Consider the following 25,605-nt stretch of genomic DNA (forward strand, 5'->3'; position numbering starts at 1 on the left):
CGACCACTACTCAAAGGCCCAGTATTAAAATCTCCACAGAGTCCCTCAGTCCCTCTTAGTGTTCCAGCAGAGCCAGGTTAACTCAGGAAGCAATGTGACCATCAAAGGCCTGCCAGAGACCCAGGCACATCTGGTCAGAGAAACAGATGTTAAGAGTCTCCTGACAGAATGGCGGAAGAAGTGAGAGGTTTTGGGCAGCTCCCTACGTAGCTGCAATTTCCTCACAGCAGAGATCCATATGAGGTGTAAACCGGGGCTGAACATAAAACCTTCGGAGTTACCAATCCTTGGTTCGGACAAACAAACAAACAACAAACAAATAATTCAAGCCTAACTCCAGGTCAAGAGTGGACGTGGGGCCAAGTTTCGCTCAATGGATTGTCAGTGAGCATCATTGCACCAAGAAGATGCGGGCTGTGCTTTGGGCCACTTCAGGATAGGTAAAAAGATGCCCGCTTCTTCAAAAAGAACACACTGAAGCTGGATAAACACGGGAGCGCGGAGGCTTGTTTGGTCGAGAGAGACAAGAAATTTTGACCCCAAAGGGACCTTGCTCCTCCTGTCCCCATCACGGTTTGGGAAAATGCCACACAGTCAGAGAGGCTTAAGAGCAAAATTCCTGATGGAAAGTTGTTCTTTTTTTTTTTTTTTTTTAACTTTTTTTGCTACTTAATTTTTCCAGCTACTTCTTCCTGACTGCCATGCAATACACCAAAGCTAGGAGGAAAAACCCAAATCACAATTCAGCCCTTCTCGGGCCATTCAGCGGGAGCACAGAACGGGAGCGCCTGTTGGAAATGGATGGTCTCTGAGAACTGACATCTATGACCATGCAATTTAGACAGCAGAGATGTCCGCTTCCAGTGGAAATAAGAGAGGGCTTTCGAAGGAAAATACCACTGCTTCAAAGGAAAGCCATAGCAAGGGAGCCAAATCGACCAACTCCAATGGAGCCAAACTGGTGAACTAGCACAGGGATGACTGGCATTCTGAAGTGTCTCCGCCTCAGTCCCCAAATAATTAAGTTCACTGTTTAAAGTGGTCTTGCCTGTGTCCAGCACCGCCTTCTTATTGGCCACACCCAAGAAGTCCATGAAAGATGAGCGAATTTGCGGAAATATCACTCTGAGTACATAGAGCCGCAATACAAGAGAGAAGACAGCTCCCTGAAATGCTCCAAACCCAGGCATTAGAAGGAGAGAAGCACAATAATTTTGTACAGGTATCTCCTTTTTTTTCTTTTTTTGAACAGTGCCTTTATTAACGTAAAAGGTTTACCTTAAATACATCAGTAATTCTTTTTTTTAAACAAGTTTACTTCAAAAAAAAAAACCCAAACAAACAAAAAACAAACTTGATCCCATCACCCCAAGACCTCTCTCAGCAGAGCTCCCAGAGAATCCATTCCCAAACTAGATTTCTTTACAAACTCTTCTAATATCATTTCCCATCACCTTAAACAATGCACCATGAAACATCATACAAAATACCACTAGTGGCCATTTCTCAAGGTACAAGGCAACTGGCACCTTCCGGGACAAAACTGCAAATTAGAAAGAGCCCTGTGACCCAAGTGAGCATCTTCTTAATTCCTACCACTCATGGGCTTGGTGGAAGGGAAGGAGCCACGCACTCACCTGTCTTTGTAGTTGATCACAGTATCGATGATGGCGTTCATCTGCTTTGTTAGTTTTGGGGGATTTGGTGACAGTTTTTCAGCTGGAGGGCGGCCTCTTCTTTTCTTTGCTTTTTCCACATCTTCCTTCACAGGTTCTTTATCCACATTTCTTCGTCTTTTCCTCTTCTTCAGCCGTACTTCCTCTTCCATTTCTTCCAAATTGCCGTCTTCGATGGCCTGTTGAAGCGGAAACGAAGGAGGAAAGAGATTCAAGTAAGGAAATAACCAAGACAAACCTACCCATACCTTTACAATGTAAGAGGCAGAGACACATGTATTTTGAATAATTAGAATAAAATGAAACTCACTAAAAGTAACCAGCCATCTATCAAGAAAGAAAGAGAGAGAGCCACCACCATACTAGATAAAATACATTTTTAACCTAAGTCTATTGTAAAGCCTAAATCATTAATTTAAAAAAAAGAATGGCAGATTTTAAAGTATCTATACATTCAAGAGCTTGCATATGACTGACTCCACATAAAATTTATATCAATATAAGCAAAATATTCTAAAGGCGTCATTATTGCCAGGACAGTAATGATAAACAAAACCAGGGGCACGTGAAGAAAATAAAATAATCCCCTAAGAATGTATCTCTGCAGTCACAAGAGCCCCGACCTTTAAGCTTTTACACCAGTTTATTCATGAGTCACACCATAAATCAACAATTCCATCCAGATTTTTGTTCTAACGTAGAAATTAGTAAACAAGGGAACAGACGGGAAGGATGAAGCCACACTCCTTGGTAGACGCAATGAAACCACCCGATCGAGAAAACACACAACTCACAAACAGCAAATGCACGTTTCTCCAATTACCTGCAAACGCTTGCTTTAACCCAGAGCCAGCAGCACTAACACAGAGAGATAATAAAATAGCTATAAAAACGGCCAGGTGTGAAGGGGACCTGCTCAGAAAAGGCTAAAAGAGCCACGTGACAGGACCCACAAGTTCAAACTTTTCTTTTTCTCCTGGTAAGTCTCGAAACTTATTAAGAAAAATTAAGAGACAAAAAGGAAAAAAGAAAAATAAGGGGGAAGAAACAGACAAAAGAAAATCTGACCATGGAAAAGAAATTTTCCCTTAAAAAAAATTTTTTTTTTAAATGACACTTTGAGATTGCTTTCTCACACAAATAACTCGAGTTGCTGCTTGTGCCTCCGGCCTCTCGCTATAGCCTCCAGTATGGAAATGCTAATCAATCCTCCCCTCTCTGAAAGAGCTCTAATCATAAGGCAATTACCTTCATTTCTCCACAGCACCAAACATGGCTAATATTTATGATCATGTGAGTATAACAATCAATATAAAGAGTGATTACAGCGCAGACATAATTTCTTTCACTTATGTACAATGCCTCCTGAAAAAGAAAGGTTTTGTGAAGAAAACCTGCTACAGAACACAACACAACCTGGCATGTTAAAAATGCCAGTGGGATAAAAAAAAATGTTTCCAATGCACTCTCCAATGTGCTAATCCACAGAAACAACATGCACACAGACAGAATTTTAAGGGACGGCCTGAGCCAGGCCTTAATAATCAAAAGACATTTTCCATCACGATTCTACGGTGTTCAGATAACCACTATGAAGGAGGCGAGACCTGATGAGTTATGAAGAAAAAGGAGAAAGAAAGAAAGAAAAAAAAAAGCTCCCCATTATTTCATTAATATTCATTTGCCTAAAAGCAGGACACCCACTACACAGCTAAACACATTGCAGCTAAGCAAAGAGAAGAGAGAGAAATTGTCCCGCATATCTTGGGGGCTGAACATGCTAATCATAAATACAGCATGCAAGCCCGTCAACAGTTAATGGTACTGCTCTCCTCCAGCACCCAGCTGCACACAGAAAGACGGAGAACACCGGCTTTTGATGTGTTACACACCTACACATGCCTGGGATGTAGTTTCTACTGAATCTTCAAGACGGCAACGAAAAAGGATATTTACCTTACCACTATCAGCAGGCCGGCTATCGGAAATCACAGTTAGTGGGGACAAAATTAACAAGCCAGCAAAGCAGCGAGCTGCTAGTCTCTTCATCAGCTGATCAGGAAAAAAAAGAGAGCTGGGAAAGGCTATGTTTTCATATACAAGTAATTTTATTTTACTGAAAATTTAATACTGGAAGGATTGTGGATACTCAAATCTGCTGTTTCATTCTACCTACGACCAGGCCCCAAGCCTTCCTCCTCCAGCCTGTTTTAATATTGACAACTACTTATCATATTGTTCCCCCCCTTATTATTCCAGGCGGCAGAATTAGAGATTTTAGCTCAGGTGGTTCCTGATTCTTGCTTGCATTTTAACAATTAAGCCAATAAGAAAACAAATGAATATTCAAATGTATTTTTAAAAGATTAAAGCAAGATATGCTTTTTTGTTGTATTTTATGCTTCATCTTAGTCGGGTTTTTTTTTTCCTTTTTTTTTTTTTCAGAAAAGATCTGCTGCGGGTTTGGAGCAGTCTAAAACGATTTTTAACACAGGAGAAAAACACCCCCCCCCCAAAACTAGATGCATGTAAATAAGAGCGAGGTGCATGGTCTCAGCTTTCTGTATTTTAATACACTGTTATTTTTCTCTGTAAAGAAAATCCTGAATAGCTGTGACACTTCACTTTCGGTTTTCAGACTGCAAAAATTTTTCATTGTTTTTCTTTTCAGTGGGTTCCGTGCGGAGGGGGGACGTGCTGAAAAGAGTATTTCTGCTCTAACCCCCCCCCCCCACTTAATTCTGAAAAAGGGGGAGCAAAGCTTAAGCCTGGGATATTTGGACTTTAAAATCTCTGCGTCTGTGAGTACCTAAGAAGGGAAAAACAAATTAAATTGCAAACAGAACTAGTCAAACAAATTTTTATTACAGCTGCTAATACTGCAGATTCTTATTAAATTTAGGTTCTGGAGTTAACAGGAGAACACACAAAGTACTGACCATTATTCCCCTTAAATTAAGGTTTTTATGCAGGAATGCAGAGAGCTACAAAAAATCTTCCCTCCTCCCCAAAGACCCGGAACACATCTATATGCAGGGTTCAGGTTCTGTGGTTTCTATGGGGCTTTTTCTAATGGAAATCAATTCCCTCCATATTTCCCAATGCTTTTCGTACTTCAAGAGTTAGACTTAAGATTTCTCTTGCATGTAAGGGAAATTACGGGGGCTTCTCTGCTTTAAAAAAAATTATTTGTTAAGCTAGCTCAACAGACAACTTAGCTGGGGGGGGGGGGGCGGTATCAAAAAAGAAAAAAAAAGGAAGAAAAGAAACCAAACAAAAACAAAACAAAAAACTTGCTACACAATGCTAAAAGTATTACCCCCAGAAAGAATTCCCTTCCAAACCTTTTACCAGCACAATAATGAAATAAATCACAGGAGCAAACCCCCAGTTTCCGACTGGTGACGTGTTGCGCAAGAGAGCGAGCCCTAATTCAACATACAGACGGCTCCCATGCTGAACTGCCTCTAGATTTAATGAAGTGAATAGGAAGGAAGTCGGGGGAAAAAAAGTGTACAAATAAGAAATTAACACTTTCCTTCCCTACCTAAATGGTGAGGCACAACTACGGGGAAGTTTGGTGAGGTACCTCTTTCCTTAAAGGCACACTGCACTCATGTGGCTCCGGATGTCACGAAAGAACCCCATATGGTGCTAAAAGGCCCAGCCAAGTTAAAAGAGTTAAGCATACTTCAGCCTGCGGGTGTGCGTGTGTGCGTGCGTGTGTGTGTGTGTGTGTGTGTGTGTGTGTGCACGCGCGTGCCTGCCTGCTTTTTTTTTCCCCTGAATGAAGCTGGAAATTACGCCTTCCTCCACTGGATGGCATCCTTCTTCCCCCCACCCCCTTCCTTTCTCGCTCTCCTTTCTTTCTTTCAATTTTGCTCAAAAGAAAAAAAAATACGTTTTCACGAAACAGGATGTGCATGCAGAAGCAAGGGAGGGACAGGCTTGCTCTCCAATGATTCTTAAGAAAGCAGCAGTTCTGATGAAGATGGGCAGGAGGCGGCCATGCAGGAACAGCCGCTCTGGAGCAGACACTGGACGCTTGCAAGCACATGGCAGCCGCGGTAACCGGCCACACGTGCTGGCTTCCATCGTGGCTCTCTGTCATCCTGACACACGCCAACTACATCTCCCACTGAATGATGGCAGGTCTAGAAAGCAGGCATTATGCTCCTTCTCAGCCGGGGGTGGGGTGGGGGTGGGGGTTTGAGGTGGAGTTACACGTGACGTCCCCCCATCACAGCGAAGCGAATTCGCGATTGTGAATAGGTAAACAGGGGCATGTGAACAAAAAGGCAATCTGCCCATTGTTCCCACACTTGCCTCTAAATGCATCAGATAGTGTGGCAGGGCCCCCTCACCATGGCCCCCCCATCGCTAGATACATGCAGCAATTATGGGGATCACTAGACTATCAATGGGGAGAAAACAAAAACAAAACAAAAGGAATGTTCTGACAGTAAGTCCGATATTTGTTGTACCCCATCCCTAATACGAATTTCTCTTTTTCCCCTGGGTGGTGGTGGAAGCTCCTCCTTTAGGGACTCTAGTTGGGGGGGGAGGCGCAAGAGGAGGGAGTGGGGGGCGTGGAGGGTGGGGGGGCAGGCAGAAAGAATGAAAGAGAGACAGAGACAGAGAGAGACAGAGACAAGACATATACAGAGGAGACACAAGACATACATACACACAGAAAGAGACAGACAAGACACACACATACAGAGAGGGGGGAAACAGGGAAGGAGGGAGGAGAGATACAGAGAAACAAGACACACATACACGGGGGGGGGGGCGGGCGGGCGGGAAGCAGAGCCTCTGCATTAAAGAAAGGATGTGAAGAAAAACTACAAAAAACTAAACAGCAGTGTTTATGGGGACAATTCATATCTCCAAAGCTGTGGGTAAAATCCTGAGAGGCTAAATCAGGTTCCTTCAGCCCCAAGACCCTGACCACTAGGAACACAGTCATGATCCCCAAACCTGAAGAGTAATGCTAACAACCAAAATGTAGAATTTTCAGGAGAATTTACAGTTCCATCGGGAGGCACGTTCTTATAATATGAAATAGTAACAACAAAACCGTCTTTCCGTCACAGGGTATAAGAGCGGGCGGGTGGTAGATCTCCAGACCTAGGACCTAGACCAACAGCTGAGGTTTTGCTTATTATCATCTCCAAAAGCAAAGACTTAAGAAAGGTGTACATAAAACGGAATACCCTTCAGGGAAATCCTCCAGACAAATACTGCAAGCTGCCACACACAGGACAGGAGGCTCAGTGATCACCTGGGCTGCAGGGTTGGGGACCATAAAGGATCCCTGCTGTTGACAGCTGCATACAATTTGCAATGGACTTCACTTTGCTGACATGTGAATTTAAAATGGTGAGAAACAAACCTTCTGTACGCAATCTTACTAAAAGAAATGGCTTTAAAAAGCCGAATCCTCTGCATGTGGAGGAGAAGAATCCCAATAACTGCAGGCCCATGCGTGTTGCCACCGCCTCAGCACAAAGCGCGTGCTACGGGACATTTTTGGCAGCTTTCCCATGGAACTCACATCTTTCAGTACTCTTAACAGGTGGCACGTTCAGTCTTGTCCTGCCCAATGACTATAAACCCTCTCAAGAAGCTCTACTTATCCGGTTACCTCCAACCATTGTTCCTGAGGAAATGCCCACCGATGTAAGAAAATACCCACATAGAGAGCATACCTGTTCTCAGATTGCCTGTTTCCTAACAAACTCCTCGCGTCGTCAAGAGATGCGTTAATTTGAAGCCCAAGGAGCTCACAAAACGAGATCCTGCCCACATGATGGTAGAATGGAGACTGTGACATGATGGATGGATGGATGGATGGATGGATGGATGGATAAATGGATGGATGGATAAATGGATGGATGGATGGATGGCACATTCGTTCAATGGGCAGACCCCCATTTATGGAAGACAGGCATGGGCATGGAGCCCACGTTGGTCTTGAACTGGTCATTATCCTGTCCCAGCCTCCAGAGTGCTGGGATTAAATGCATACATTCGCTTATGGCAAGCATTTGTTGTCAGACAACCTGAAAGTCACCTGTACTTGCAGCTCTCCCTGACCTGGACTAAAATGCTGGCCCTCGACCTGGATGGGAAGCAAGCAGCCGTGGCATACTGCCTTTTCTGATACAGTGAGTTTTCTAATTTCTGTTCAACAGCCTCAGGTCACTATGAGAGCCAAATGAACCACAGCATTCCCTTGGCCCGGGTGGGAGCTGGGGCGGATGCGAGATAACAAAGGGAGCCGAGGTATGTAAGTACATCATTTCAATGTGGAATTGAAAATAGGAAAGTTACTATCGGAAGAGGAAAAGATATCTCAGGCCACGAAATCCACGAAGAACGCACTCACAGGCAGGGTATGATGACACACACTTGTGATCTCAGAACCCTGGGAGGCTGGTCACAAGTTTAAGGCTACCCTGTGCAACACACCATGACACCCCCTCCTCCCCCCCATTCACCCCATCCCCACTTTTGAGCAGTTTGAAGCTCAATGCTCTACTCAGGAGTAACTTTTCATAGGCAGACGCTTCCAAAACGCCTGGCCCCAAGGACCCCACCAAACACACAAGACAATTGAGACTGAACTTATAGCCAGGCACACGCAGTGTCCCAACTTATGGAGCAGAACAAAAGAATCAGAGAGTCTGTCACCCTGAGAGATCCTTAGAGGAACAATGGGCAACAAGAAATGCTGTTCAACCTTCGTGTCCCAGTACCTCTGATCCAGCCACTACCAAGTCACACATTGCTGAGACCTCTGCCCATTTTTCCCGAGCTCTCCGGGAAGGCCTAGGTCATCTCTAGTTCAAGGAAACACCAAGAGCAGGGTTTTTTGGTGTAACAGGTCATTGCTTACTGAGGGTAACTCTCGTTAACACCGACAGGAAAATGTGCATTGATTAAGATTGTAACCACAGATGGAGATTACCCAGGAAAGATACGCCAAGACACCTTCACGAATGCGAGGCTTGCGCCAAAACCATCTCTACCAGGTGTCTCTGGGCTGGGTTGGTCCAGGAGTTACTGAGCCCTGATCCGGGGTCACATTTTACTACCACATGACAAGTTCTCCGGCTGAGGCGCTCACTCACTGGGGATGAAAGCATTAAAGTAACGAGCCTGTGCTAAGAATGGGGCTCTTGTTCTGCTTGAATCAGATGCAAAGAATGCTCATGAATAGCCCAATAAGGAGGGAGGAGAACACACACATAAAACAACACAAGACATCAAAGTGTAGTGGTCCGAGGCTCTCTGAGAGAGGAAAGCCCCAGCCTCAACCCCAGGAAATCTTAAGCTATAGCAGCGCCACTAAGGCTCTTTCTGTTTTTATGTTCGGGTTTGTACCAGTTCTTTGAGGAATTCACTCAATGTGTTTTGAGTGTATACACTCCTTTCCCCAACTTAGAAGAGGTTCTTCTACAATCTTTATGCCATTATAGTTTTCCGTCAGTAAATCAACTAACTTTAGCACTTTTGCCCGAATACCAAATTGTCTGGGAATTATTATCACGGTGGTCTTCCATCTAGAGGAGAATGCTCAATGGGAGCCACAAGTAGCTTCCTGTTCCTAGTGCAATTTCAATGGGGGGAAAATAATGTTTCGATGTCTTTACTGGGATTTTACAGCAGTCGGTCTCTTTCTAGCTGGGGTGTGCGGTACCTCCACACAGGTCCAGGACTCCCGCAGGCTTCACTGTGCTGCCGGCATCTCAGATCTCCTAACACAACCACTTTCGCATTCCAGATTACTTCCTGTTTCTTCGCTCTGTCCTTTCACCGTTAGTGTCTAATCCTCTCTTCGGACGATGTTGGTAAACTACCATACGGGTCTATGGCTGGGAGACAAGGAGGCGAAGTCCTTGGAGGCCTCACATGTGCCAATGGCCAATTAGACATAGACGAATCAGCAGCAGTTTTCCAAGAGTAATGAGCCTCAGACTGAGGCTCAATTCATATTGACCGTGAATTACAACTGAAAGGCTAGATACATCTGTAAGTTATACACAACAACTCATAACTGCTACACCCATGGTCATTCGATCTAAAATCCATCAATTGGGGTCTTAATCCCCAATACCTCAGAAGGTGGCTGCATTTGGAGACAGGACCTTTGGAGGGGTAATTAAGATAAAATGAACAGGATGAAGTCATATGAGTGAGCTCTGATCCTATAGGACCGCTGTACACGGGTACACACAGGACCGTCATGGGGAAAACAGATGGACGTCTCCAAGACAGAAAGGGGCTCAGCAGAAAACCAAAGACGCCACACCTTGATCTAACATGGTCAGTCCCCAGAGCTGTGAGAAGTGCCAATGGTTTAAATCATAGTCTGTGGCGTGCTGTCATGGCTAACTGATACAGTGTGGCAACTGAAATGTCCTGTTGGAAAGTCGTGCTTAATTGTGCCACCGTGATGGCAATGTGTACCTGCTGGCACAAAGCAAGTCACGTGTGTGCACATCCCTTTGAGGAAGTGATGACAACCTTTGTCTTTCCGGCCGTTCGTTAGGCTAAGTGGAACGGCTTGCGTACTCCATACCTGCTGCTTGGGCAGGCATGTCCTAAGGTGGACAGCTTCTCCCCGCCCTTGTCTCACCCAAAGATCTCTCGTTTCCAGGGTGTTCTGGGGGTTTCTAAATAACCTAAGTAAGAGACTGGATGCTGTGGGCGTTAAAGAATACATCCATGGGAGGAGAGGCTGAATGGGGTGGCTCCTAGGCCAGGGAAGTCATGAGTTGAGAACAGGACTAAATGGAGGACGGCAAGGGTCAGAGCACACACAGAGCAAAGAAGAGCTGCTCCCAGGAGGACTGGAATTCCTTACGTATAAGACATGCATTTATTGAGGCTGTGCCTAGATAAAAACATGTACACACACACACACACACACACACACACCCTTATCCATATATTACTGGGGCTCCCGGACAAGGAAGATTAGAGGTCCCACACTTCTTGCTCAGTATACTGAGATAATCTACTTACAACATATTAAAATAATCAATTACTCATTAATTGAGATAATGTAAAGTATGGCTGTCTTAATAAAGCCATAAATTTTGGCTCTTGGCGAGTCATACATAGAAAGTAAACAAAAGTTGATCTCTAGTAAAGCTTAAAATTCATCTATAGTTCTGAATACAAAGAAAGAAGAGTCTGAATTAAGTGTGACTAGGTCTCGCTAAGAAACACATGACCCTTGAACCTTGTGTGGCCTCTGCTCCTTGTTGGTGCTCTAATTCTCAGCAGAACTGGTAAGTGGGCTTAGTATGAGTCTACAGTAGAAGTCACGATGGGGAGAATGATGGAACACCCAAAGCAAAGTTAACTACAGTTCACTAAAAAACTAAAGTCAACACTCAGTGGCGGGCAAACACAGACTAACATAGGGACTGGCTCTAAGTGCGTAGGGCGAATGGCCCCTAAAACACACTTCAGGAATGGGTCATCTAGAGTTTTTGAGGGTACACACCTACCCACCATTGACCTCTGAGGATCCTGTCCCAGCAGAGATCGTCTTTGCCAGCCTCTCTGACTCAATCCACAGACACATTCTCGGTGTTCCCGAATATGTGGACACCAGAACCGCAGAATTTCTTTTGGGGTTACATAAATTAATGAAACGTAACTGTGGAAAGCAGTGAGGTGCCCAGGCTGGCAAGATGGTAAAATTGTTTGCCTCGAAGTCTGATGACCTCAGATCTCCTCGGGATCCCACATGAAGTTGGGAGGAAAGAACTAACTCCACGAAATTGATCCCTGACCTCTGCACACATACCATGCATGGCACGCGTGCACCCCATACATCATACACAAATGCAACAGTAGTGAATAAAGAAATGATAAGATTCTTATTTCTAAAAAAAGGTGACCACACGCTCAAAGATTCCAAAAGAAGTTTGTTTCTTTTAAAAGGAATACCAGCATTGGACCAGGCGAGGCTTAACTGTTGTAATTTGGGAAGAGTCTGTATTCAGTGAGCTTTGTTAGCATCAGTTTCTCACTTGCTCTAAAAACACCCAAGCTGGGAATCCTAAGTGACACATTATGGCTATTTTCCTGCAGGGAAGACCACAGAGTGTTTTAGTCAGCAGGCCCGAAGGGGACCTCAGCCTCGCTCGGAGCAACAGGGCAATAGGATGCTCCTGAGTTCCTAACTTACTGCTGCACCTGCAACAGTCCACCTGTGACCCCCTGCTGGGCCGCACTAATCTACCTTGTCTCAGCTTCCCAGGTGCTTGCTCTGACCCTGTACTTGCTTCTGATTGAGCAGTTAGGAAGATCCCTTTGCTCCTTTAGGATAAAGGGGTCACATTACCCTGCCATCTGGTCCCTTTTTTCTTCTTTATAGAATGCTATTATAAGACCTGACACATAGACACGATGTCTCCTGACCCCCAAGGCTAAGAATCTAATCAGGTATGGGACACATTCCATTTGTCAGGTCCTAAGTCTTCTTCACCTTCTTCTTCTGCCCTACGTCTTCCATTCCTTTCTTCCAGTCAGCTTATCAAGTCCAAACTCATGTGCCTCTAAGCCAAAGAGTTAAGATTACCCTATCTCATAAGTCATCATTCCCTCCATGGCCTGCATGGTCCTTGCACCCTCAGAATCCTATGCCGAAATCCTATCCCCCAAGTCAATAGCGCCAGCCTGTGTGAAAACTGGGAGGTTATTAGTTCATGAAGGAAGAGACTCTGTGGTGGCTAGGATTAGTGTCCTTAGAACACAGGCTCCAGTGTGCTCCCTGCACCCTCCTACCACAAGAGCACACCTATGAACAAGAAGCAGAACCACCACATAGCATCTTCTGTGACTTTAAGAAGATTCCTTTAGCTTCCAGAGCTTTGAGAACTAGACTGTTATTATACATAGCATACACAGCTTGAGGTATTTCGGTATAGGAGTCTGTAGTAAGACACCAGCAATGTAAATATTCTTCATGCAACAGGAACACAGAATCCAATGTCTTCCAATAGTAGACTGTATTCATTCCCAACTTGGAGATTCCCTCTCTCACCTGGGATGCTGGTCCTAACCCCCATCCCTGGGCACAGAGTATCCAGTGTATATGCTGCAGCTATTGCAAATGCTAAGTCAGAAACACAAGGCTTCCTTCTTCTCACATACAGTGCCGATATCTTACTACCTTCCCTGACTGCTAAACTTCTATTACTGCACTAATGAGTCCACTTTCTGAAAACACAGTGCACTTAGGAAGACACAGATTTTTTTTTTCTTTCTCAAAGGTTTCCGATTCCCATTCCGTCTCCTCTAGCCTTTTCTTATTTTGCTCCCCACTTGCACCATTCCCCTTCCTGCACTGCCAGTCTTGTGTTCCCCTGCTTCATCTAACCAACATTTTCCAACCTTACCTGCAAATTCTCCGAGTTTTTCTCTGGCTCTCTCCCCCCATTTCTATACACGTTTCTCTGGCTCTCTCCCCCAGGGACTATAAACGTTCAGGCATATGTGGCCAGTGGCTCAGAGACCAGAGCAGATACCTTAAGGAAGGAACCCATGTCCTCCATCAGTCCTTAGGGAGGCTCTTACTGATCCTCAAGAGTTTCCTGTCAAAGAAGTGCACAAAGATGGGTCCTAGTGGAACACAAGCCAAGCGCATCAACCTACTGGGAAGGCTGTCAATCTGGCTGCTCGTGGAGAGGAGGCTCCTGAGTAGCTTGGACACAAATCCATAATTTTCAATATGTAGGTGTCTTTTAACCAGCCACTAACTAACTAATGGAGGTGTCTGAGCATGTCCCCCAATTCTTAGGATGGATAGATAGAATAAATCTCCTGAGGAGATCCAGTTTACCCAAAATCTGTGTCACCTGAATTTCTTTTTGGAGCTACCAACTGGAATTTCTACATCCTACTCAGCACCCAAAATGAATTTTATCATTTTCTCATTGACCAAGCAAGTATTTGTCTTTGTGGATCTTTCTGACTCACCCTTGGGAGCATCACACCCTCCACTGTCCAGCCTAGAGACTTCTCTATGCTACTAGCCACCCTATAGGTTGTCTCTTAAACGACACGCAGACCTTTCCTCTGTGCTGTCTCTGCTCTGGAAAATGATCTCTGTTTCGAGTGAATGGGTCATTCTCGCTTCCCTCCTTTCAATAGATTCACCTTGACATTGCAAACAGTATTGGCTCTGTCTAAGAGGGTGAGTGCACCCATTCTCCCAATTAAAGCATGCTTTGGCTCTGAATTCTTCCTGCAGACCAGAAGAAAACCCACAGCCTTTGGTTAAGCAGAGCTTCCAGGGGCTGACCCCATCCTAGCTTTCCCTCTCCCCTTGTATGCATAAAAATTCTGTGTTTCCAAATACAGGATCACAGTCTAGAGGAATCACGTCTTTCCAAGCCTCCATGGGTTTCTGTGAGACTAGGATTCTACCCCAAATCCTTCTTTACTATCCAAATCATATACACCTCTCAAGAGCAAAAATACCATTATCTCGATATGTGACCTGGACTACCTGGACCCTCCTTCCACAATACTTTCAGGACATAAACAATCTCATTAAGTTGCCTTGATTCTGGTTATAGTCTATTTTGTTTTGAAATCCAGGCTGAATCTCTTATAAGGAAAACATTTTTAATATATATATATATATATTAAAATATACACACACATATATATGTTCTATATATATCACTGTTCTATTTGCATGCATTCCTGAATGACAGAAGAGAGTATCAGATCCCATTATAGATGGTCATGAGTCACCACGTGGTTACTGGGATTTGAACACAGGACCTCTGGAAGAGCAGCCAGTGCTCTTAACCACTGAGCCATCTCTCCAGGCATGACAAAAACTTTTTTTTTTAAAGAGTTGTTTTATCAAAGCAGCCTCCACCAGCACTAAGATTGATGCCTTGCTCACCATCCTGTTGAATTAAGTCTTTGTTTATTCCTCTGCTTTCTTGCAACAAGGACTTCCCAAGGAATGGCATTTTAATACCAGGCTTCAGTGATTAATTCAAAGGCCTCAAAGTACATGATGAACTAAAACAAGTCAGATAAACAGGGCTAGAGAGGACCCAGGTGTTGCGGGATAATCTTTTTGTACACTGTGAAGATGTGTCTGTCTGTCCTCACCTGCCTAAAGCACCTTCTGATTGGTTAAATAAAGAGCCGAATGAACTAATAGCTAGGCAGAGGGGATAGGTGGGACTTCTAGGTAGAAGCAGGAACTCTGGGAAAAATCTGAGGTGGGAATTTGCCAGCAAAAACTAGGTCAAAGTCTGACATACAGTACCGAGGAGAGGTAATGAGTCACATGGCAGTTGGTACAATGATATGAACAGGTTAATTTAAGTTGTAAGAGCTAGTTGGGAACAAGCCTAAGTAAGGCCAAGCTTTCATACTTAGTAAGAAATCTCCATGTTATTATTCAGGAGGCGGCAATCCAAAGAAAGACCTGTGTAGCAAGATTTCTTGTTGAACTATCTTTGGACGGCCAGCCCACAAATAATGACCCAGAGACTTCTTATTCATTATGAAAGGGTTGGCCTGAGTTTAGACTTTCCCTCAACTAGCTCTTATAACTTAATTAACCCATATTTTTAAAATAAATCTACATTCTGCCACGTGGCTCTCTTACTTCTCAGTACCGCACGTTAGACTTGTTCCGAGTCAGCTGGTGAAATCACACACCTAGATTTCCCCTCCCAGGTCCTCTCTGCCCAGAAATCCCCTCTTCTCTCCTGCCTAGCTGTTGGCCACTTAGCTCTTAATTAAACCAATCAGAAAGTACCTTAGGCAAAGACACATCTTCACAGTATAAACAAATATTTCACGACAGACCCGTTACACCCATGGTTTTAGCTTCCCCTGCTGCCACCCATCCCATTTTAGTTTGGTTATTTTAACAGGTCATCGTATACTCTTCTGTCCTGTTTTAGCTTTACAAGTTGAATGACATTAAAAAAAAAAAAAAAAGAAAATAAAAGATTCAGCCCATGAGTTCGAGGCCAGCCTGGTCTACAAGAGCTAGTTCCAGGACAGGAACCAAAAGCAACGGAGAAACCCTGTTTTGAAAATCCAAAACAAAAAAAAAAAAACAAAAAAAAGATTCAGCCCAACAGGCAATGTAGCTATCTCTGAGCTGAGAAGCCGTGAAGTCTTCAGTTCAAAGGCAGAGCAATGTCTGTATTGTGACTGAACAAACACAGTGGAGGGCAGTTAAGGGCTGAGCTTCCCGGAAACAAAAGCAAACCATGGTGGAGACACTGACCTACAGGTATAAAATGCCCAGAGTCCAGCTGCTTAGCAGAAAAAAATCCACAAGGAGATTCTCTGTAGTTGTGACAGAGCTAACCGTCCCGAGAGGTCTCATACCCAGGAGGCTCTCTTGATGCTCTCTAGGCTGATACAGTGAAGGTTTTCACAACCAACCATTTCCCATCTACTTCAAGCCCTGCTTTTCCAGCAGGAGGACAGAACACACCGGCCAGGTGATCATCAACAGAGGTGGGAACCACTCATCTGTTACAAAACTTCGATGTGCATTAGCAGAATAAAAAAGGCAGCGGATGCAACACTGAACATTCACTCAGCAGATACACCTGACACGAGTTAAGAGGCAAGATCCCACACCCTGCTCCAGGCCTGAGAAGTGTAGGTCTTCATCCGTGAAATGGGAGAAATCATATCGATTCCGAGTCTTTTGGGGATTAAATGGTGGCATGGATTTACATCATCTAGCCTGGCATTGTTTGACACAGAGAAAGGCAGGAAGGAAAAGAACCCAGAGAATGGGCCTGATTTGGCTCACAAGCAGCCCTGTGGGTGTGACTCCGTGATAGAACGTTTTTTAAAAAATGCACACACACACACACACACACACACACACACACACACACATTTAATTCAAGCACTCTGGAATGCGGTGGATCTCTGTGAGTTGAAGAACAACTTGGTCCACAAAGGGAGCTTCTGGAAAACAACAACAAAAGCTTAAAAAACAAAAAACAAAAATACAAAAACTAACAAAAACTATGGGAATGAGTTTTGGTTAAGAATTTAGTCTTTGGAAGAAGAGGGTATGTTTTGCCCACTTTCTAACAATTAGAAACAAACAAGAGTAAACTCACGAGCTGTATAACATAAGGGAGGGAAAAAGCACTTTGAAGGGAGCACAGGCACCTTGTCAGACACTAGAGCCCTATTCAGGGGCAGGAAGAAAAGCCACTTTTCCAGTGTAGAAAGGCATGTCGTTGCACATCCTTCAGTGGCCCTAAACGCAAAAGTAGTCTGCTGGCACCAAGTGTCTGTAAAAGCAGGCTTTCTCCTCGCTAATGCCACCAACAGGCTGAGGCTTGATGGGCATCTCAGGTGGAGCTGACTGGGGCTAATGCCAAGTGCGGAGCCTCCCAAGAGCTTGAGAACAACCTGGAAGCAATGCCACCCAAATGGCCTTTTAATAGGATTTCCCCTTGGCTCTTTCTCCAGTACACACAAAGGTCAGAGAGATGATATTCTCTTTTCTTCTGCTTTTCTGTATTTTACTCTTGTTTGTTTGATTTTAAAGATGGGGCCATGCTCACATCTCTTACATAAACAGCACAGAATTCGTACAAGACCTAGGCACGCCTGCTCAGCCTAAAAACAGGATCAACTTTTAGCCTCTAATTTGATGCAAATGCTATGTAAATGGCTGTTGTACCACGTTATTTAGGGAACAATGACAAATGTCTATATTCAGTTCAGGTTTTTTAAAAAGCATTTTGATCTATGAGTGTTTGAGTATGTGGATGTGGACTCTGTGAACGTCAGGGTTGTCTGTGCCATGACACTAAAGCACTGAGTTGTTTTTTTTTTTTTTACATGAATGCAAATGGATTTGATCTTGATAAGTTAGGGGGCAGCTTGATGTTTTCAATGAATACAAAAGATCTACTTAACATCTTTAACATCTGGCATAACTCTACTAGGCAGTAGTGGACAAGGGGTTTAAAGGCGGCTAGGTGAACTAGACAATCTCAGCTCTTGGTCTGGACAGAATTGATGAAGTTCTAATTCCCTGTAAGACGTGGACCCTGGGGCAGCAGCTGCCCCTGCACCATGCTTTACCATGTTGGCACCTTACCTCATGGCCCGTTCCAGCATAGGACTGGTCTCACTTCTGCAAATGTCATGCTTACCATAATCAGGATGTCTCTGAAGTCCACACAGGGGATCGGTTACTAAGTCTACAGTCACAGCGGAGCACCCTCAATGGTCAAGAAGAACAACAAAGAAACATCTCTGAGAACTAGTCCCTGAGAACTCAATCTCACAGAACTGGAGGTGGCCCAAGACAAGTCTGAATTATCCCTCCTGTGATCACGAAAGGCAATGCTCCAGTGTACAGACAAGGAAACCGAGTCACTAGGTGGTGATCCAGCTGTCTGACCTACATTCTCCAACTAGACCATCAGAAGCCACCGCAGCGCAGAAGAGTAACTAGCAGTCTCCACAGGATCAAGTTTTAAAATAGTCTTTGTAAATAGATTCTATAAGATTCAAATGCAAGATAATCTTAAAAAACAAAACAAGTATCACACATGTTAGAAATGGAAGTTCTCTGCTCTTTAGTGTTTCTTAGTAAGACCATGAGCTGGTTGCTACTTTTCTGTTTATTTCCTAAATGTCCGATTGTCAGTTGAGGAGTCGTGGGAGGTTTTCTTCGAGCCATCCCTTGGGATTGGGAAGAATACCCAGCCCCACAGACATTAATGTATATGGCAGTCATTTTTTAACACTAGTAGAACAAAACTTAACCATGTCAAGTTAATGATGTTACCCAGTGTGAGATCTTTTTGTACTAACCATTTCTTAAGAAAACAAGTCCTCTAAGCTGATCCCTTTGCCTGTCCATCAGAGGCCTTACATATGTGTGTACCCACTGTGTACTGGGAAACATTACTTTGTAGACGTATTTTTCAATAAAGAAAATATTTAAAAAAAAAAGAAAATAGTTTTACATTAAAAAAAAAGAGAGAGAAATGTGATTTCTGTGATGGGCTCTGAGTAGCATGGTGACCTCCAAAAATCTATTTCAGCAAAAACGGCTGTACAAAAATCAAGCTTTGCCTAAAGCAAAATGTCGTGGTCCTGTCCATGGAGTTTCTTGATTCCTGCAATTCTTTCTCTAAAGGGAAGGAGGAAGGAAGCCATATAGAAAGCATCGTGGTGTTACTCTTTAAATCCACATACTCATACGTGACCCTCGCACAGAATAAGAAGAGAAGCATCCAGTTCATTTAGCACTCAGTGTTTTTTAAGATGGTTGAGATTAATCCAGCTTTTGCAGAGGAGTCCAAGTTAGGAGGCAGCTGGTGGAGAACCCAGCAGGAGTTCTGGGAAGTAGCTGGGTGGAAGCAATGATGGTACTTTCTATGGATTTTTAAATACACCTCACCTATGCTTTCTGAAAGGGTACTGGAGTCTTCAGGTTTCTGAAAAGTGTAAGGGCCCCTCCATGTCAAAGTAACACGCTGTCAGGATTTTTCTCAGTAGGAAATCTTCATGAAGGCCGGATCACCAGAATCTCATTGGAGAGACACCGGCAATGCCTGTCTACCTACCCGGACTTAGCAGAAAGAAAACAGCATTCTACCGGCTTTGCTGAAAGGATAAGGGCTGCAGCCAAACCTCCTCTCCTAGCTCTCCCTGCTGCCTGCACCACATCCATTTACTCAGGCTCTTACTAAGTGCTTGCTAGGAGGGTGGTGCTGCTCCGGCTTCCGGGATACATCAGGCTATCCCAGGAACTCAGGACTGATGGGTGAGAACGGTAAGGTGCCCTTTAGGCAGTAGCAATGTCATGAAAACAATGCCCCTTACCAAACAATAACAAGCACCATTCAGCAAGGGGGACCAGGCGGGGTCTCTGCTGAGCTCATCTGGACAAGGAGTGAAGACCTGGGAAGGAAAGTGCAGTGCGGGGGATCAGAAGGACAGCCCTGTGGGAGGGCCAGATGGCTAAGAGTGAGGGAATGGAAGGCCATGACCTTACAGATCGCATACAGGTATTTGGGTTCAGCTCCCCAGTGGCTAACTACAGTGAGGTGGGGGGATGCAGGTGGGGTGATCAGAGCACACATTCTTTCTAAAAGGTTCCTTCTGAATCCTTTGGACGACCCTCTAATGTGACAGGAACTTGAACACATCACACATTCCCGTCTTCATCACTTTGCACCCAAGCTCCTGTACTGTTTCTTTCGTCAGTGAATGTGTGGGCTATATTTCTCCTTCCCCGAATGTTGAACAGAGCTGACAGGTACCACACACCCAGCTGTTGCTGTTGGAAAGTCTGGAGTCTTCCAACCACATCAGGAAGACAAACCCAGACCTAAGAGCCAGCAGTCCTTTCCTCCTCTACCAGTCTGAAGGTGAGGATGACGCTGTCAGGACAGCATTATGCAGAATACATGTTGTTTAAAGCCTGCTCGGTCCCTGAACTGTCACAAACCCATCTTTCTGCCTCTGCTACCCATCAGCTTAGACCATGAAACTCAATAAGGACAAGTCCAAAGAACCACCATATACGGGCTGCCCATGCATGCTGCAGCATGGCCAAAGCATAGATTTCATTTTTTCAAAAATTCTCACTTGCTGGAAGAGCCACTCTGCACCAGCCCTTGCAGGTGGCTAACTTGAAATATCATCGCTAAGAGCACCTCTCAACTGAATTAATAAATTTGCTCTTAATTGCACTAATAAATTTGGCCAGCTGTGACTGTGTAGAGTAACAACATACCGTCCACATCCAAATACATCTAGGGCTCAATGGAATCCATGTCCTGTGTATGATCACTGAATCGCATCTGCTTTTATACAGCTCCTGTTCATGCGCTCATGAATGGCAAAGCTGGAGTGGATCATTATTTTTAAAATCGCAATAAACAGCAAAGCAACCCGAGCTTCCTCTGACTTCGGAGGTTTTCTTTAGACAACAAATGGAAAGGCTCGGCACATCGAAGCTGCAGATGGCCGACACCTTAGTTGGAGTTGCAATAACAAAGCACCAGGCAGGGATGGGGCAGCCCACGGAGCAGGGAGGGGTCACACTAATGTGATGGTACGTCAACTTGACAGCACAGAGGGATGGTCACGTGACCGGCAATAACTATTCAGGAACATGTTTGTGAAGGTGTCTCTGAAATAAGACATAAGTATATATTTTTTTTAAGATTTATGTTTTATTATGTATACAGTGTTCTGCCTGCATATCAGAAGACAGAATGAGAGTTATAGATGGTGAGCCACCATGTGGTTGTTGGGAATTCAACTCAGGACCTCTGGAAGAGCAGCCAGTGATCTTAACCTCTGAGCCATCTCTCTAGCCCAAGAAATAAGCTTTTCAATCACTGTAACCATCAATGTGACTCTCTCTATCCCATCTACTGAGGGCTGGGGGAGAAAAAGAGGCAAGAGAAAATAAATGAAGATTCTATTTTTCAGCCATGCAATTTGTCTTCTGCCCCAGGATACTGGGTACCGGATTCCTGATTTTCAGGCTCCAGAGTCCAGGACTTACGCCAGCAATGCTCTTACCCTGGTGCCTGAGGTGTCAGATTTGAACTAAGCCACATCACTGGCTTCCCGGTGTCCGAGCAGAAAGCCAGCACTCACAGCAGTCTCAGCCTCCACACAGTTGCTGAGAAGTATTGCTCCTGCATCCCTTTTCCTTCCTTCCTTCCTTCCTTCCTTCCTTCCTTCCTCCCTCCCTCCCTCCCTCCCTCCTTCCTTCCTTCCTTCCTTCCTTCATTCCTTCCTTCCAGTAACCACAAAATAAGAGCTTACAAACAACATCCATGTACTTTTCATGCTTCCATGGGCTTGAGGTCTGAGAACTGTCTGCAATACAGGCAGTTTCTGGCTCCTTGGCCTTTTTCTGCCGGCAGGAAGCCAACTTTTTCTTGCCATCCTCACACTGGGGAAAGGCCTATCAAAGACCACTTAAAGTAGCTAGCGGCAGGACGGGGCCCACATGCTATGACTCCTATCCCCCAAGTTCTTTCTGTAAGCAAGGGTTATGGAGAAAATGGAAGTAAAGATCATTGACTGAGTGAGTATAGGTTGACAAGCAGTTAGGGCAAAACTAGATAGACCCAGCTAACTGCTGGCTGAATGAAGGTTGGCTGGCTTGAGTTGGAGAAACCAAATGCAGTCACCCCTTCACAGCCATGCCATTGCGATTCTCTTTCATTCCATCAGTAAGGAGTCCCTTACTCTAGTCTTTCTCTTGTTGATCTAAACCTCGTCTTCAGGACACACAATGGAATTGTTTTCTTCCATTACCCATCAGGACTTTCTCCAAAACGTTCAAATATTTTTCTTACAAGCTGACTCTCCTATTTTAGGATTCTGGTTCTGTGTAACACACATTCAAACATAGAATACACCTCCTCATGAACCATAAATACCTCCTCACGGACCATGTTATAAAAAAGGACAAAGAAAGCTCCTAGAGGTTCAAAAGATATAGGGGTCATAAGGTAGTATGGGAAGTCCTTCTGTGTATGTGTTGCTTTTATTGGTTAGTGAATAAAGAAGGTGTTTTGGCCAGTGGCTTAGCAGACTAGAGCTAGACGGGCAAGGGGTCGGGGAGATGACAGGACAACACTAAACTGAATGCTGGGAGAAAGAAGGCAGAGTCAGTGAATTGCCATGGCACCACCAGAGGGAAAGACACAAGCTGCTAGCTGAACTTTGCCGGTAGGCCACAAGCCTCATGGTAAAATATAAAATAATGGACATGGGTTAATTCTAGATGTAAGAGCTAGCTAGCAATATGCTATAGTGATTGGCCAAGCAGTGATTTAATTAATACAGTTTCTGGGTGGTTATTTCGGGAGTCTGGGCAGTCAGGAACAAACAAGTGGCCTCCCACAACAATAGTGGTACTGAACCCCCTGCAGAACTCACGGTTTATGTTCTGAGGTCCCCAGGGGAAGTGGCCGTAGGAGGCAGCTGGTCTCATCTCATCCAGATACTCAGACACAGGGAAAACGGAGTCACCCTGCCCTGATTTACTCTCCCTAAAGTGTGTTGGCCCCAACCCTTACCAAGGATGAAGCCTATTTATTGGTTTGTTTGGGTTGTGTGGGGTTTTGTTTGTTTGTTTTCTGTTTTGTTTTATTTGAGACAGTCTTACTATGCTGCCTTAAGTGGGTTGGAACCTGATATATAGACAAAGCTGCCTTCAAACTCAGGCATCTGCCCATCTCTAAGGAGACTTCAGTCATCTCACCTCATTGATTTTAAATTAGATAGATAGATAGATAGATGATAGACAGACAGACAGATAGATAGATGATAGATAGATAGATAGATACATACATACATACATACATACATACCCCACAGGATTAAATACTAAATATTGGTTTGAAAAAATAGACATGTTTCCAATTTTTTTTCTTACGTTATAGGAGTAAATGGAATTTTTCTTCATCTCAAGAGGATATGAACTTACTGGGTCTCCTTTGTACCTGTAGGACCAGGGGCATTTTTCCACTGTTAGTTTTGAAGACTGGGTTTGACTTGGTAGCTAAATCCTGATTTCTAGCAATAAAATTCAAGACCAGAAATTCTAGACATTAAGGTTAAAAAAAAATCAATCATTACCACAGTTTCTCCTGCCTCACAAGCTTTATTATTTATTTTAGTTGGTCCTCTGAGGACCGTTTCTTCTGCTGAATTCACCCCGCAGAATTCTAACAGAAGGGAACATACTGGGGTCGAATTGCTGGTTAGAGCGATCTGGCCAGTGGATATAAAATAAAGGCGGTTAGAAGTTATTAAAATTCCTTTACTACTGTCAAATACTTCCCCCAAACAATCCGTGACTCTTAGCGTCATTAATTAGTTCAGGACTTCCATCCTAAAGCAGAACCTGGAATGAGCTGAAGCCTAAGTCTGTTTTCTAGGGCCTTAGCTCTCCCTTGTGTATAAAAACGGAAATGCAGCTTGCTAGAAAATTCTACCCCAGTAAATTGGATGACCTCATTTAAAACTTAAAAAAGCAAAAGGTCAATTCTTTTAAGTCTTGTATCTCAAAAACAAAACAAAGGAAATTATTTAAAGTAACAAACAAAAGCGGGGGAAATATAAAAAGTGTTATATATGTTACGCCTTAGATAAAGTAGCCAAGAAATCTTACTGGCATAAGATAAAATATTTTTAGAGAAAAACTGCATTTCCCAGAATCACAGATGTTCTCAGCCAAAATATAGCTGAGAGATTCCAGGCTGTCTCTGATCTGGGAGGGCTCAGACTTCATCCAGCCCAAACAGAGATGGCATCTTATTTCAAATACTTCCAGAAAGAAGAGCCTACAGCCTACCTCTTCATACCTGCGAAATTTTATTACTTCTGATATATTTGAGCAGAATTCCAAATATGTAATTTGAAATTCCCAGTCACTTAGCTTTTTCGTGTGTGTGTGTGTGTGTGTGTGTGTGTGTGTGTGTGTTTTCCATTTTTCAAGATGAGGTTTCCCTCTGTAGCCCTGGCTGTCGTGGAACCTGCTCTGTAGACCAGGCTTGCCTTGAACTCATAGATATTTGCTTGCCTCTGAGTACTTAGATTAAAGGCATGCACCACCACCTACCCTGCTTTGTATACATATTTTTTTTCTGGTACTTTATGATTGGAATCTTCAGGAACCCGTCCGCCTTCTCCCGTCTAGAGTTTGGCACCTCAACAGCCTGTGCTGAGCGGCAAAACACAGGGATCTCTCCAGTCTGTATATGTATGCTGGCATCCCATGGCTTTTAAAATGCCAAGGTGGGGTCCATGGAGAGGCTTACATCTGATTTCCTGATTATGCCCCACTGTTATCACCCTCAAGAGTCCTTCATTTTCTTTCTTTTATATCAGGTTCTGAAAAAAGAAACCCCTCAAAGTCCTCTTCATGGGCAGCAGATGTGATCATGGGGAGCTCCATCTGGGTACAAAAATCCTGAGAAATTCATACTCTCTGGGAGCAGAGTTATCAAGAGAGAGGAAGGATGTGGGTGAGCCTCCTTTGCTCCCAGAAGCTCCTTTTGACACAGTATGGCTTCCAAGAAGCTCCTTTGACACAGTATGGCTTCCGACGATACCTGTGTTACTGAATGGCCTCATCACCACCACATACAAAGTACTTATCAGGGCCTAAATATTCAGGGCATTCTTACAAAAACGAAGGGCATTTCCCTTCAGTGCCGGGAATCTGCGCAGACAACTTCATCCCCATGGTGTATAAAGACCCCACAGCAAACAGGTGACACCCTCAGGAAGTACATAATGGTAGAATGGAACTTTCCTTTTCTTCCCCCCCCCCCCATTTAACTTTTTATTGATTCTTTATGGATTTCACAAAGGATTTGTCCTCCTTCCCCCAACCCCTAGAGCCGAGGACCAAATCCTGCACTTGCTTGGCAAATGCTCTACCACTGAACTAAATCTCCAACCAGTTAAATGGGACTTCTTAAAAATTATTAATTAATTAATTAATTAATTAATTTTACATCCCAGCCAGTTTCCCTTTCTTTCCCTCCTCCCAGTTCCTCCCCCACCCCTCTCTGTTCCCACCTCCTAATCCACTCCTTGTTTTTTTTTTTTTTTTTGTTGTTGTTGTTGTTGTTTAGGAAAGGGCAGGTCTCCTGTGAGTATCAACAAAACACGGCAAATCACCTTACAGTCAGACTAAGCACCTGCCCATGTATTAAGGCTGGGTAGGTGATCCAGTATGAGTAGGGTCCCAAAAGTTAGTAAAAGAGTCAGAGACAGCCCCTGCTCCCACTGTTAGAAGTCCCACAAGAGGACCAAGCTACACAGCTGTCACATATATGCAGAGTGCCTAGGTCAGCCGGACATAGGCTCCCTGGTTGTC

The 25,605-nt window shown here is 44.1% G+C and overlaps 1 protein-coding gene across 5 annotated transcripts in view; it reads right to left on the minus strand.

Annotated features, from left to right (window-relative positions):
- Smarca2 (SWI/SNF related, matrix associated, actin dependent regulator of chromatin, subfamily a, member 2) overlaps positions 1–25,605 on the minus strand; it is a 168,216-nt gene that overhangs the window by 22,838 nt on the left and 119,773 nt on the right. For 4 of the 5 annotated variants that reach the window (XM_041660994.1, XM_041660995.1, XM_041660993.1 and 1 more), the window contains exon 28: positions 1,638–1,855. In XM_041660994.1, coding sequence (XP_041516928.1) covers positions 1,638–1,855 — 218 coding nt within the window. Of the gene's footprint in view, positions 1–1,637; positions 1,856–3,632; positions 3,729–5,020; positions 5,159–25,605 lie in introns of those variants that run through there. The other variant, XM_041660997.1, reaches the window with a different exon arrangement.

This window comes from Microtus oregoni, unplaced genomic scaffold, assembly GCF_018167655.1.
Source record: "Microtus oregoni isolate MIOR12 unplaced genomic scaffold, Mior012 000012F_ref0000307, whole genome shotgun sequence".
NCBI classification, from domain to species: domain Eukaryota; kingdom Metazoa; phylum Chordata; class Mammalia; order Rodentia; family Cricetidae; genus Microtus; species Microtus oregoni.